The sequence below is a fragment of the Orcinus orca genome, chromosome 6, assembly GCF_937001465.1.
Source record: "Orcinus orca chromosome 6, mOrcOrc1.1, whole genome shotgun sequence".
Taxonomy (NCBI): Eukaryota; Metazoa; Chordata; class Mammalia; order Artiodactyla; family Delphinidae; genus Orcinus; species Orcinus orca.
Window position 1 is genome coordinate 55,917,406 of NC_064564.1, and position 15,432 is coordinate 55,932,837.

At 34.6% G+C, this 15,432-nt stretch overlaps 1 protein-coding gene across 8 annotated transcripts in view; it reads right to left on the bottom strand.

Moving 5' to 3' along the window:
- Positions 1-15,432, bottom strand: part of CCDC171 (coiled-coil domain containing 171) — a 359,813-nt gene that overhangs the window by 136,077 nt on the left and 208,304 nt on the right. Inside the window, exon 23 of one of the 8 annotated variants that reach the window (XM_049710688.1) lies at positions 5,313-5,422. The exons of the other annotated variants lie outside the window; for them this stretch is intronic. Within the exon in view, the coding sequence (XP_049566645.1) occupies positions 5,420-5,422 (3 nt within the window). The 3' untranslated portion in view covers positions 5,313-5,419. Of the gene's footprint in view, positions 1-5,312; positions 5,423-15,432 lie in introns of those variants that run through there. 8 annotated transcript variants of the gene reach the window in all.

The following is a 15,432-nucleotide window of genomic DNA, read 5'->3' on the forward strand; positions in this document are numbered from 1 at the left end:
GACTGGCCTAAAGTCTCAAAGCCATGCATGTAATGACTATCTCATAATAGTACTGTGAGCTATGATAGGACTCAGACAATGATTTGGCCACTAGAGGCTGTCAGAGTAAATTAGAATTCACCATTCCAGTCAAGGTGCGATGATGAGTCTAGGGATAAATAGTAAAGAATTAGTAAGAAAGATATCTAATTGTACACAGATATTCGTTCCTTAAAAGAGTTTATACAATAGAAATCAGCCAGCTCCCTTCATGAACTTTCTCCGTTCAGCAATTTTATAAAAAATTTTTCTTAATTGCAAAGAAAGAAAATCTGTGAAATCTGGATCTTACTAAAGCACAGGCTTTGTAAATTCAGACCGTAAGTGAAGCAAAGCACTTGCCACCACCCGGGGGCAGCATACCATCAACTGTTGGAAGCGACCAAAGGGCAAAGAGCCAACAAAAGACTTAACATGCAAACGACAAAGACCACACCCAAAACATGTCATAGAATAGGTTTCTAACAATATGCATTCCTAAATATATTCAGATATACATACATGTATAGCTTATATATTTACATAGACAATATATAAGTAGAAATATATAATTATATATAAAATTATACTGTTATAAATTGTATTTTATATCTGTATAATACATATAATTTATATATAATGAAATATATGACTATATAATTAGTATATATAATGTAATTTACACATACATGAAATATATGTAATTTATTTTTATAAAGTATATAATTGTATAGTATGTGTATGTATCTACATATAACTGAGTATATGTATATATACATGTATATATGCATGTATATAGGTATAATATATATGGATATTATTGAAAATGGAAAAGCCAATATGTTACTTTTTATCTACTAAAATGGGAATTTTGAAAATAAACTGTACAATTTCTTCTTGTAAAGCTCAAGAAAAAATTTTCTCTACCATGTAGCTTAATTCAGGATATTATTAAAAGGCTTGATAAGGGTAAATCAGATTCATCACTATTGAGTTTTCCTTAAGTGGGCAACATACGACAGGTGATAGGAATATGCATATTTTCAAGTGTAGAAGTAATAATATCTGTCCTAAGACTAACCTAAGAATGAATTTGTGAAAAGGCAAATACTTTTTACTCTGTCATGGAAATATTCTTATAATACACAAAGAAAACATAGCACTTATCAACTTTCCCTTTAAATAGGTGTGAAGCATTTTATTTTTCTTAAATATATGAAAATTTCCTGCTGTGACAAATTAATATTACAATCTTTCAACAGCAACAGTCTTTAAACCTATTAAGGTCCCAAAGAGAAGCCTTTCAAGCAATATTAACAAATGTATTTTCCTTTACATAAAGCAACTTCATCATATATATTCCCAAGTCCTCTGCAGATATTTTTGTTTCTTCATATATAAAAATAATAATACTTATTTCTAACATGTTATAACTGTTAAAATAATATGAAGTGCCTTACAATGTGTCTAACTGAAGTATATGCTCAGAAATGTTAGTTCTTCCTCTTTTCTAAAACTACACTACAAATAGCAAACTAACTTTACATAAAATTATGTGAATAAAAAACATCTGTGTGGGGGGAATTCGTTGTTCCTTTTTACGCTCGGTGCAAAATAAAACAGTATTCCTTTCCTTATCTGCCAAACCGGCAAAGCTTCCTAGTTTTGATTTGTTGTTACTGGTGTTTTCTGGACAATACGTAATGATACCTAAAGCTGATGAGAATGGAGTCAAGCAGGTGCTCTTATACTCCCCCTGCACATGTATACACCTGAAGTAAACACAGGTTCTGAAAAAATATTCACAGCTTTAAAGACATACACACCTTCTCAGGAAGTCTGGGACTTCCCTGGTGGGTCAGTGGTAGAGTATGCCTTCCAATGCAGGGGACACATGCTCGATCCCTGGTCAGGGAATTAAGATCCCACATGCCGCTGCGCAACTAAACCCGCGTGTCACAACTACTGAGCTCATGCGCCTCAACTAGAGAGCCCACGTGCTGCAAACTACAGAGCCTATGCGCTCTGGAGCCCATACCACAAGTAGAAAAGGTCAAACCCACATGCCACAACTAGAGAGAAGCCCATGTGCTGCAACGAAGACCCAATGCAGCCAAATAAATAAATAAATAAATAAATATTTTTAAAGACATACACACCACTTTAAAGTATCTATATCTTTTGACCCAATAAATCTACTTCTTGAGCTCTACCTTGAGAATATAATCAGCTCTATGATCAAACACTTAAGTGTAAGATGTTCATCTTAATTTTTAATAGTGAAAAACGGACACAATCTGAATATCCAACAACAGGAAAATCGTTAAATACATTTCAGCACATTCATGTGATGGAATATTATATGGCTCATTAAAATAATGTTTTAGGAAATTCCCTGGTGGTCCAGTGGTTAGGCCTCCGTGCTCTCACTGCAGGGGTTTGATCCCTAGTAGAGAACTAAGATCCCACATGCCGCATGGCACGGCCAAAAAAAAAAAAAAAGCCATTTTATTTTTAAAAATAACATTTTAAAATCATCTTAAATGTCAATCCCATTAACCCAGTTGCTGAAGTTCGTCCTTGATTCACCTCTTTCATACTTCACATCTAAATCATTAGAAATTCTGTAAGTTTTATTTTCAAAACGCAAATAAATCCAGAATCTCACCACTCTTTACTCCTACCAACCCATTCTAAACCACCATCATCTCTGGTCTAGATTACACTGTTAGTCTCTAACTGGTCTCTCTGTTTCCACTTTTGCCTGACTACAATGTATATTCCAATACCTGCTTGTATGATGTAAGTGTAAACACTGTCACTCTGCCCCCAAAAACAAAATATAAAACTGTATGTACAGCACACTTCCAGTTTTATTTGCCAAAATATTCTTAATGGTTATATATGGTTGATGACGGGATTACATACAAATTATCTCTGTTTCTTCTGTGTTTTTAAAGTTTTTCTTTCTGAGAACATGTTTAATCAGAAAAAGTAAACTAAGATAACGTTTATAAAAAAATTTTATACAAAGTTGAACTGCATGATTCAAAATATTTTAAGTAATATTTAAAATATAATCTAAGCAAAAGTTAGCACTCGATTAAGAAACATAACCCTAATCTCAAATTATAATTCACTGAGGACAAATTTAAACATGGAAAAAAGTACATTAAAATTAAATATGAGTACTTGTACTTTGAAACAAGGAAAATGTCATAATAAATTTAAAAGATGTATTTTTTACATATTTTTCTGTTGTGTTCAGTCTTACAAAAATGGAAAAACCTTTTTTTGTAAATCTTCTAGCTTCTAGCTTGAATCTTCTCTGTTAAATTATTATTTTTTAAAAAATTATCTGAGAGCTGTTGTTTTCTTAGTTCTTTGTTCTCTGACCTTGAAATATAATTGACTACCCTATAGGTCTCAATGGTGTAAGTCATTAGGACGATAAAAAAAATATGGGATTAAAGTAAAAAATAAGACTTTTAAATTAAGTAATGATGTTAATAATCCTACTTTATGAAAATGGGTAATATGATAGATGTTAATTATTATTATAATCAGGATTCATCAACTAAATAATGTTTAAATTTTTAAAAGTAAATGAACTTGAGGGCTCTTTTGTTTAAAAGATTACTAGAGAAAATATGGTTATTTATTCAAAATATGACTTCATTGCAACATTCACATTCTATAACCTCAGAGTATGGCAAATAATGTTATTAATAATATAGGACCTCCCTGGTGGTGCAGTGGTTAAGAATTCTCCTGCCAATGCAGGGCACATGGGTTCGAGCCCTGGTCCGGGAAAATCCCACATGCCGCGGAGCAACTAAGCCCGCGAGCCACAACTACTGAGCCCATACTCCTAGAGCCCATGCTCCACAACAAGAGAGGCCACTGCAATGAGAAGCCTGCGCACTGCAATGAAGAGTAGCCACCACTCACCGCAACTAGAGAAAGCCCATGTGCAGCAACGAAGACCCAACGCAGCCAAAAATAAATAAATAAGTTAATTAATTTTTTAAAAACTGCTGCACACTCATACCCCTGAAAAATTAAGGCTTCTCAATAAACTGGTTATACATGCATTAAAAATAAAAAAACAATAATAATACAAAGGTTAGGATACTCAAATAAAAAGAAGGTAAATATTCACAAAATGTGGACTTTGCCACAATTACTCCAACTCCAAAATATCTCTGCAAATTATTCCATGTGAAATCTGAAAAACATACCTCTTTTTCTTCTTTCTTATCCATAGTGTAAGCATAATTAAGTTTTGAGAATGGAAAATAATAAAGTACAGCATTCATTTTCTATTAAAATAGAGACATGAGCAAGAAAAAGCCAAAGCGGCTGCAAGAAGGTGAGGGATGACATGGAGCGAGGAAGAGGCACAAGCCCTAAGACCCTGTGAGGCGGATACAGCTCTGGGAGAGGAAAAACAGGATAGCAGAAGTTAGCAGAGGACAGAAAATGATGATCAACAAGAACTTATGATCAAGGACTTGGGTCAGAGTTAGACAAAGGAACTAGTATTTGGGAGACTTGCTGTGAATAAATCTTTATTTTTCTCCCGTAAGTCATTCTCTCTCAACCAATGTCTAGCATTTTGCATGGACAAAATTACAAGATTGTGACAGTTCCAGAGAGCTTAAGATTTTGTAAAAGAGTTTCAGAGGTTCTCATCCATTGTCATTTCAATTCTATCACCAATCATTAGGATGTAGGAAATTTTTTTCAATTAAATTCAACATATTCTCCACAAAGCTAAGTATTGTGCTTTCCACAATAAAGGCTCAAATATATGTATCAATTAATTAGATTATCAGAACTTATTTTTTAAGAAATATAAATCAGGAGGTGATTTTTTAAATGCTACAGGAAGATTATTTGCTTTATTAAATAATCCTATAAATATAAAAATATGTTAAATTTTTCTATAAATAATAAACACATCTAGTGTGTTTCCAATGTAATTGAAAGTTATAAGAATTTAATAGATAGCTAACTTTTCCCAAGAAAAATTAAGGAACAACGATAGCTATAGCTTTGTTCTAATCCTAAGTGAATCAGTCATTTTTTTAAATTTATTTATTTATTTATTTATTTATTTTTATCCGTGTTGGATTTTTGTTTCTGTGCGAGGGCTTTCTCTAGTTGCAGCGAGCGGGGGCCACTGTTCATCGCGGTGCGCGGGCCTCTCACTATCGCGGCCTCTCTTGTTGCGGAGCACAGGCTCCAGACGCGCAGGCTCAGTAGTTGTGGCTCACGGGCCCAGTTGCTCTGCGGCATGTGGGATCTTCCCAGACCAGGGCTCGAACCCGTATCCCCTGCAATGGCAGGCAGATTCTCAACCACTGCGCCACCAGGGAAGTCATTTTCAATGTCAAACTTACTAGAGAGAGAGCAAAATTTAAAAATCTCTTTTCATATAAGCAATGTCGTCTCAGAAAAGTAATTATGTCATTCTGTTTCTGTATCCTTCCCCTTGCTTGCTATCAGTTCATAAATTACTATCATTTCCTAAATTTTTATTTATAGGAGTCTAATTACCCCATCAGCATATTATCTATGAGCCTATGGTCTATTTTGCTTTTAACATATTATGCAAACATCAACTATACACTCAGTCAAAGAAATGCATCATCAAATTACAATTTGTAGGCCAACTAGGAGAAACCAATTCACTATGGGGCCATGGAATGGATTTTCAGAAGATGAGTCTAGTCCCAGGTTGGTACCAGCTACATGTATCAAAATTATTTGGGGAGGGGTTTCCCTGGTGGCGCAGTGGTTGAGAGTCCGCCTGTCGATGCAGGGGACACAGGTTCGTGTCCCAGTCCAGGAAGATCCCACATGCCGCGGAGCGGCTGTGCCCGTGAGCCATGGCCACTGAGCCTGCACGTCCGGAGCCTGTGCTCCGCAACGGGAGAGGCCACAACAGTGAGAGGCTCGTGTACCACAAAAAAAAAAAAAAAAAAAAATTATTTGGGGAGATAAATGGGCTATTTCAGGTGTTTTGTTTTTCAATATTTCTGTTACTAATAGAATTGGTTAACACTAGGAAAATTATCCCTTTCCTAAGGAATACCTCAAGTGCCAAAAGGAATACCACAAATGTCAATACCATGGCATTCCCAAGGCCTTCCATTCATTGAAACTGCAAATCACATGTCCCTCCTCTAAAATTTAATTATCCTGACCAATTATTCCACTGTATACGCAAGTGCAAACAGTAACTCTATTATTTGACTAAATTCAATAAAAAGTTATTGAGTTTCGGGTATGCACCAGAACTAGATCTACCTTGGCCCTGTCAGGAATTCAGTCTCCTTACTCAAACCTATAATACCTTAAAAAATGACAAATCTAATGCCCATTAGTAGACAAATAACTAAATAAATGATGAATTATTTACAGTATGGAATTCTGAGCATCAATTAAAATGATAAATGAATAGACCGTTTAAGGCTTACTGTTTAAGACTTAAACAGTATAAGGTTATTTTAGTCCAGATTTGTGATTTCTTGACAACACAAAAGTTGGTAGGCTTTTAATTTTTTTGATTCCAGTCAGTGCCATGTGCCAATAAATACAAGATTCTTTCTTGGAGATTATCCTCACTACTGGTTTTCCTGTTTCCACATAGCCATTTGTGCACACAGGTATAGTGTGTATACTTGAACTTAATGGTTGTTATCTTGAGGCCATCTAAGATAGCAGGTTAGAATAAGAAAGCCATACCCCTAATTTGTTCTTTGCCATGGGACTTAGTCATAATCAGCTCCTTCTAGGCCCCAGATTTCTAGACTCACTCTCTCTTCCCTTTTATTTATGCTCATAAGACAACTAATTCTTTCCTGAGTTCCTTTCTTTCTTGTAATAGCTTGTTCAAAGCAGAATGTCAAAGCCAACACATACTATTACTTCTTTCGAACCACTTCCCCTACAACTATAGGGGAAGTTTTCTTCCTAAATTATCACAAGTACAGTTTTATCAAATGTTGCCACAGCTTAATATGAATTTCTACCTTTACACCTCTGATATCAATTTCCTCACAAACCACCTCATCTCTATGCCAGTGCCTCATACTTTTAGGTATTGTCACAGCAGCAACCCATTTTAAGGTACACATTTCTGTATTAGCTCCTGCAAGTATTTTATCCACAGGTTCACTCTCTCATTAAAGTAACACTTTATTTCAGTTTTTCACCTACTCCATTAATATAGAGTGTCTACCATTAAATAGAAGCTGAGTTCTATTAAACATAAAAATATGAAAGGCAGGATCCCAGATAAAATGCTTAGTTTAAGTAGTTACTAAATTTAAACACAAGCTTACTTTAAGTCAAGAAAAAAAATACATTAGATGCATAGCTTTTGTTGTTTTACAAACTACCCATATTAAATAAAGAAATGTTGCCTAACAAAACTGCCTCAGAAGTATAGTAGCACTAAAGGTACTATCGACCAGGTCAACAATATAAAATATCTCAGGAACAGATTAGGGGAATGGGGAAAAAATAAAAATAAACAAATCTTTAACTTGTTCTACTTTTTTCCATACGACGTTTCCATATTCATTTGTCTATAGTCCCAACAATAGAGAGATGTGCTATATCTAACTAATTATAGTTCCTGCCTTCAAAGTACGTCCCCTTCACTGACTTAAGAGTTCTTAGAGAACTTTATAACTATTTATTAAACTAGTTCTATTCATTCAAGATCAGCAATAGGAAGAGCTTGTCTCTCCTAAGCCCTTTGGCTCTAAAAGGTTTCTGCCTAATGGAAAGAATATTACAGTTAAGTTTCGATTTCCATGCCTAAAGGGTCTGCTAAAGGCCTAGATGCACCTGTCCTCTACACCAGCTCTGTCCAATAGAACTTTCTGTTATGACAGGTATTTTCTATATCTGTGCTGTGAATACGGCAGTCACTAGCCACATGAGGCTACTGCACACTTGAAATGTAGATAGTGTGACTGAGGAACTGAATTTTTAATTTTAATTAATTTAATTAGCCACATGTGGCTACCATGTTAGTGTAGCTCCAGACGCTAGACTCAGTTACATCTATTGGAAATACTACTCACTAAAAATACGCTTATGCTGATTCTCAGCTACATGTAACAGGTTCATAGCTTTTGTCTCACTCCAATACCTACTCCATCAATCTGGGTAACCTGAAAGATAATATGGGCAACACATCTAAAAATATGACCTCTCCATTTCCTTGGCCTCTTCATGGCCTCTACTTAACCCCATTCCATACTCAAACTCTGAACTTTATTATCCCATAACTTGTTCTGCCTCCAAAAGCACTGATTCAGGTAGCCTGCTCTCTGATATCAAACAAATATCCTTTCATATTTACTGTTTAACCATAATGATCAGTCTCAAAGGGGCCCTCCAATTATATTTCTACTGGCACATTGGTCATATTTCTATGGTTGACTTGGTCTCCCTACCCTCTACAATGACTATTTCAAATCTACTCTACTCTCCAACTGCCTTCCTCCTCCAAATTCCCTCCATATTCAAAGCGTATGAGTTTGCCTCCTTCACAAAGAAAGAAGCATCAGTGAGAAAGTTTACTAATAACTGCCCTCATCTAACCATCCCTTTTTCTACATATATAATAAGGAGGTGTCCCTTCTATCTAAAGCCAGCCCTCCACTTGTACTCTGGCTCTTATCTTTCCCAGGTCTTCTCAAGAACTTTACACCAGTGGTTCTCAGAGCGTGGTTACCCATAAGGTAAAGTACTGAATACTTCCCAGAAATAAAGACATGTACTACACAAAATGTTAAAGGAAGTTCTTGAAGCAGAAGGAAAATGATACTAGATGAAAATATAAGTCATAAAAAGTAAATATGGTTCAAATATGGTAAATATGTGGGCATTGATGAAAGACAATTGTTTGCTTATTTTAATTTCTTTAAAAATCTACTATTTAGGGACTTCCCTGGTGGCGCAGTGGTTAAGAATCCACCTGCTGATGCAGTGGACATGGAGTTGAGCCCTGGTCCAGGAAGATCTCACATGCCGCATAGCAACTAAGCCCGTGCGCCACAACTTCTGAGCCCGTTCTCTAGAGCCCGCGAGCCACAACTACTGAGCCTGTGAGCCACAACTACTGAGCCCATGTGCCACAACTACTGAAGCTCACATGCCTAGAGCCTGTGCTCCACAACAAGGGAAGTCACCACAATGAGAAGCCCACACACCACAACGAAGAGTAGCCCCCGCTCGCCACAACTAGAGAAAGCCTGTGTGCAGCAACAAAGACCCAAAGCAGCCAAAAATAAATAAATAAATAAATTTATTTTAATCTACTATTTAAAGCAAAAATAATAATATGAATTGAGAGATTTATAACATATGTAAAAGTAAAATCTATGACAACAACAATGAAGAGAAAAGGAGAGGAGAAATAAAAGTATAATGCTATAAGATTCTTATGTCATACATAAAGTGGTATAATATCATTTGAAGACAGATTGTGCTAGGTGAAGGAAGCATATTATAAACACTAGAGCAACACCTAAAAAATAAAACGAAGAGGAATACCTCATTAGCCAATAGCAGAGGTTTTTTTTTTTAAGTTCTGAAAAATACTCAATACCTCTAAAGGGCTAGGTAGTAAATATTTTAGGCATTGCAGGCCATATGGTCTCTGTTTCAACTCAAAGACTGTAAGACAAAAGCAGCTATAGACAATATGTAAATAAATGGGCATGGCAGCATTCCAATAAAACTTTATATACAGATGGTGGGCTAGATTTGACCTTGGGTGATACTTTGCTGATCTCTGACCTAATAAATTTACCCCTTAATAGCTAGAAAAAGAAGAGATAACCTAACCCAAAGTATACATAAGAATGGAAATAATAAAAATAAGAACAGAAACAAGTATCATAGAAAACAAACAGTAGTGTAAGTTAACAAAGCCAAAATGTGTTCTTTGAAATGAACAACAAAACTGATAAACCTCTAACTAGAGAAAAAAAAGAGAGAAAGAAAGATCACAAATTACCGGTTTAGAAATAAATGAGGGATTAACACAACAGATCCTACAAACATTAAAAGGATAATAATGAGGGAATTCACTGGCGGTCCAGTGGTTAGGACTGTGTGCTTTCACTGCTGAGGGTGCAGGTTCAATCCCTGGTTGGGGAATTAAGATCCCACAAGCCGTGCAGCATGGCCAAAAAGAAAAAAAAAAGGAAAAAAAGGGTAAGAATGAAGTATTATAAGCAACTTTATACCAATAAATTTGATGTCTTACACAAAACTGACAAGCTTCTTCTAAAATTTGTATGGAAATTCAATGGACTTAAACTGCCAAAACAATTTTTGGAAAAAAAAAAGTGCAAAACTTACAGCACCTCAACAATATGAACTATAAGACTTCCTATGAAGGCACAGTAAATTAAACAATATAGAATTTGCATAAAGACAGACATACAGATGCCTGAAACAGAAATAAAGTCCAAAAGTAAATAAGTAAACACACACAGTGATTTTCAATATAGGGGCCAAGGTAACTGTAGAGAGAAAGGATCATCTTTTCAACAAGTAGCACTGGAACAACTCAACATCTATTCAACCCTTACATCAAACCATATATAAAAATTAACTCAAAATGAATCACAGACCTTAAAAAATAAATCTGCTAAAGGAAAACACAGGCAAAAATCTTTCTGCATCAGAGTAGGCAAACATTTCTTATGTAAAAGATAAAAATGAACCGTAACATTTAAAACTCTTCAAAATTTAAAACTTCTACTTGAAAGATACTGTTAAGAAAATGAAAAGGCAAATCATAGAATGGAAGATAATATTCTCAATACACACCTGACAGAAGACTTGTACACAGAAAATAGAAAGAATTCTTGCAACGGAATAAGAAAACAAACAACCCAAAGTTTAAAATATCAAATGACTGGAACATATATTTCACAAGGAAGACATATGAATGACTAATAAGTATACTAAAAGATGCTTAACATCATTAGTCATCAGTGAAATGCAAAATAAAACCAAAAAAGATACCACTACTCACCCACTAGAACAAATAAACTTAAAAAGACTGACAGTGCCAAGTACTCGCCAGGATACGAAGCCGATGGAACTCATATTCCACTGCTATTGGAAATGCAAAATCGTGCAGCCCTTTTGGAAAAAGACTTTGGCAATTTCTTAAAATTTTAAACGTACTCTTACCATACAACCCAGAACTTCCACTCCTAGGTATTACCCAAGAGTAGTCAAAACATGTGTCCACATAGGGATTTGTACAAGAATGTTCTTAGCAGCTTTGTTCATAATAGCCCTAAATGAAAACAATCTAAATGTCTATCAACAGGTGAATGGATAAACAAATTGGTGTATATCCACGTAATGGAATACTATTCAACGATATAAAGAAACAACATAGATGAATCTCAAAAATGCTACCCCAAATGAAAGAAGTCAGATACCAATAGTACATATTGTCTGATTCCATTTATGTGAAACCCTAGTAAAAGCAAATCTCATCTAAAGTGATACTGAATAAGTGGCTGCCAGGATAGAGCAGGGAGAGTGTAAAAAAAAAAAAAAAAGGGAATTGAGTGGAAAGGAGTACAAGGAAAATTTGGGGGATAAAAAAAAATGTCCTATATCTTGACTCTGGTGGTACTTAGACATATGTATACCTTTGTCAAAATGCACTGAGCCATGTATTAATATATTTTTTCCTCAGCTAACTTTCAATTCGCTAGTATTTTTTCACTAATGTCTACCCAACGTTCAAATCGTTCACTGAGTTTTTAATTTCAATGATTATATTTTCACTTCTTGTCTTATATCTACCCATACTTTATTAGAACATTTAAAAAACACTTCAAGTATCTTTTAAAGCACCTGCCAGTACTTTAAGTATTCCTACCATCTCAGATGTAAATGTTCTCAATTGATGTGCAACTCATTTCTTTACATGTTTTGTAATATTGAATTTTGCATAAAAGTCTTTTGTGTGTTCTGTGAGCTACAGAAACATTCCTCACTGAATATTTTCAAGTTTACCTCTAAAAGGTCACGCTGGTTCTACAAGGATTGGACCATTTTGAAGATAATTTCTCAGCTAAATCCTTGGACATAAAAGTAGCATAAACTAAGAACCTACATCCACGTGTAGCACAGCCTGGGGTTCCAATTTCTTTGTGACTTTTTCCTACTCCGTATCCAGAGTAAATATCAAATCCCCTGTAGCTGGTAGGTAGGGGCTTTCTAGGCCACATTTTCATAGTAGGGCAGCCCTTCCAGGCCCTAAGGTTCACACAGGCAGCTCTTTTCTAGTCCATAGGGCTTGAAGCCTAGATTTCCCTAATGTTATGATTATCAACTTCAGCCTCCAAATAGATTTGCACAGCCCAATGAGCCATGTAGACTTTACCTCCTCTCACCATTTGCTTTTAGATATCCTTTTTATTTCTAGTACATGAGCATTTTTCTCACTTTGTTTTAAGCTTGGCTATATACCCCACAATTCATTTGTTATATTTTATCCAGTTTCTACTCCACATGTTTGGAGTGAGAAGTCCTTTCATGATAGCAAAACCTTGATACCAAAAAGTGACAAGGACAGTATGAGAGAGATAAATTACAAGATGATTACGATTAGGAACATAGATTTAAAAGCCATAGGTGAAAAATTTAAAAACTGAGCACAGCAAAGTATTAAAAAAATGTCACCACAACCAAGTTGGATTTATTTCAGGAATGCAACACTGGCTTAACATTAGAATACTTAATAATGTAATAATTCAAGGGTCAGCAAACTTTAGAAAGGAAATATTTTAGCCTTTGTATGTCACATGCAGTCTGTCACTTATTCTTCTTTGGTTTTGTTTGATTTTTCATTGTTTATGATCCTTTAAACACGTAAAAACAATTATCAGCTCACAAGCCATATAAACACAGGCTATGGGCCATAGTTTGCCAATTCCTGATATATTTCAACTTGCTAACAGAATAAGAGAGAAAAATCATATGATTATCTCAGTAGATGCATAAAAATGTATTGATAATATCCAACATCCATTTATGATTTTTTAAATTGTGCATAATCTAGGAAGATAACTCCCTTAAGCCGATAAGGATTATCAACTTATAGCAATTTATAGCAACCTATACCAAACTTCCTTCTTAATGGAGAAATGATAGAAAAATTCTTGTTAAGATTGAGAACAAGATAAGGATGGCTGTTGTCTCTACTTCTCTTCAGCATTGTATCCTAGCCATTACAATAAGGAAGGGAAAGTAAATTAAAGGATTAAGATTTGGAAAGGAGAAACAAAACTGGTACTATAGAAGAAATAATATGATGGTCTACATAGAAAACCCTAGAAAGTACAGATAAAGTATTATTAGAATTTACAAAGAAGTTTAGCAATGTGGCTAAGTATAAGATTAATGTATCTCTTTATTCACAGGCCGGTTACTTGGTTGAGTTTAGCTTGCAGAAGCTCTTGAAGAAACGTAATTAGGCAAGCTTCCTTCCAGAGAAAATTTCATCTTAGTTTCTACTTAGACACTACTGACCTGAGACCAAAACCCCAAAATGTAAACAGTGGTGTTGTTAGATAAGTTATGAATAACTTGTTTTCTCTTTTGTATTTTCCATATATTCTATTCCTGATCTTATTTTATTTTTATACAGAAGCAGCAGCAATACAGTTTATTTTTTAAAAGAAGTTATACACAGGACACACAAAAAAACTATTTAAGTATTATTGAAAAGCACAAAAGAATATTCATCAAGCATATACTTACTTTTCAAACAGTATCTTAATTAATTCTCATAAAAATTCTGTAGCTTTAAGTATTATGATGCCTAATTTTGCAGAAGAGGAAACTGAGGCTCAGAAAGGTTATTTGCCCAAGTGACAGTACTGGGATTTGAATTTGAAAATACCTGTTCCAAGGCCAGTGCTTTTTCCACTGAACCACGCTGCCACCCACAAGAGAGCGTTTTCACATTACCTGCTAGTTCTAACTAAGAGATAGTAATTAAACAATTACCTGCTAGTTCTAACTAAGAGATAGTAATTAAACAATTCTCCACTCCCGACAACAATATTTAAGCTACTGACATTTTAAAGAAATTAATATGAACAGCTTTTTTATCTGCTGATAGATACTATACCTAAACTCAACTACAAGCTATTTCAAAAAGAAAAGACTCTAATATGAGTTAAATGCTTTTTCAAAGCATGGCTAATTACTTTATCTATTAATGGGACATGAAGCATAAAAATGTTGTCTAGTGACCAATATAATTATAAAAATGATCAACCTGACTAGCAATCAAATAAATAAAATTCAAGTAACAATGATATATTGATCAAATTGGCCAAAAAAAATTTTAATAGTAATAGCCAGCTTGGGTAAAAAGTGAAATTCTCATGCATTTTAGGAGAGAATGTAAAAATCTGCTGTAGGCCAGTTGATAATATTTACACTTTAAAACGTATGTGGCTATAGAGCTAGTAATTCTTTACCTAGGAATTAATCCTGAGGAACTAATTGCAATACGTGCATAAAGATTTAGCTACAGGGCTGCTTATCTTAGAATTACTTATAATAGCAAAAAAGAAAAAAATAATAAAGAAAAGGAAACAAATAAATCTAAATCTACCTAATTAACCTAAGAACTTCGGTTAATGATTTTTAATACATTTTTTAAAAAACTAAATCCCGGTTTCAACATTTACAGGCGAGGAGACCCTGAGCAAGTCCACTGAACTCTCTCAATTTCATCGAAAGGAGTGAGAACAATAATAGTACCAATTTCATAGCGGTAGTTTAAGAATGAAACAAAACAATTCACGTAGAGACCGCAGCACAGAGCTTGGCCTATGTATGCTGTCCATCAGTAATATAGTTAATGTCGTGATTAGGAAGGCAGATATAAAATCTGATTCCCTAGATTTGTAACTTACTAATGGTTGTGCAAGTTATGTGCCTCTCTGTATCTCAGTTTTCTCTTCTATGAAATGAGAATAATCCCATAGAGTTTGTGTGAGGATTATATGAGATAAGTATTTAGAAAGTATTTAGCACAGTGCTTGGCAAACAGTAAACTCTCGACAAATTTTGACTTTTATTTTAAGCATTTGTATTAGTATTGAATAAATATATATTATTTTTATAATAAATTATATACCAACTCAGAGTTGTTTACTGTATTAGGTATGTCCCCTGCATTGGCAGGTTGATTCTTAACCACTGCGCCACCAGGGAAGTACCATCCTTATAAGTTCTTACAGAATAAAATTTCATATCTTGGGATTTCTTCCCTGTTCAAGAGATGTACATGATTCCCTCAAAGACCCAAACCTGGAAGAAATAAACCCTTAT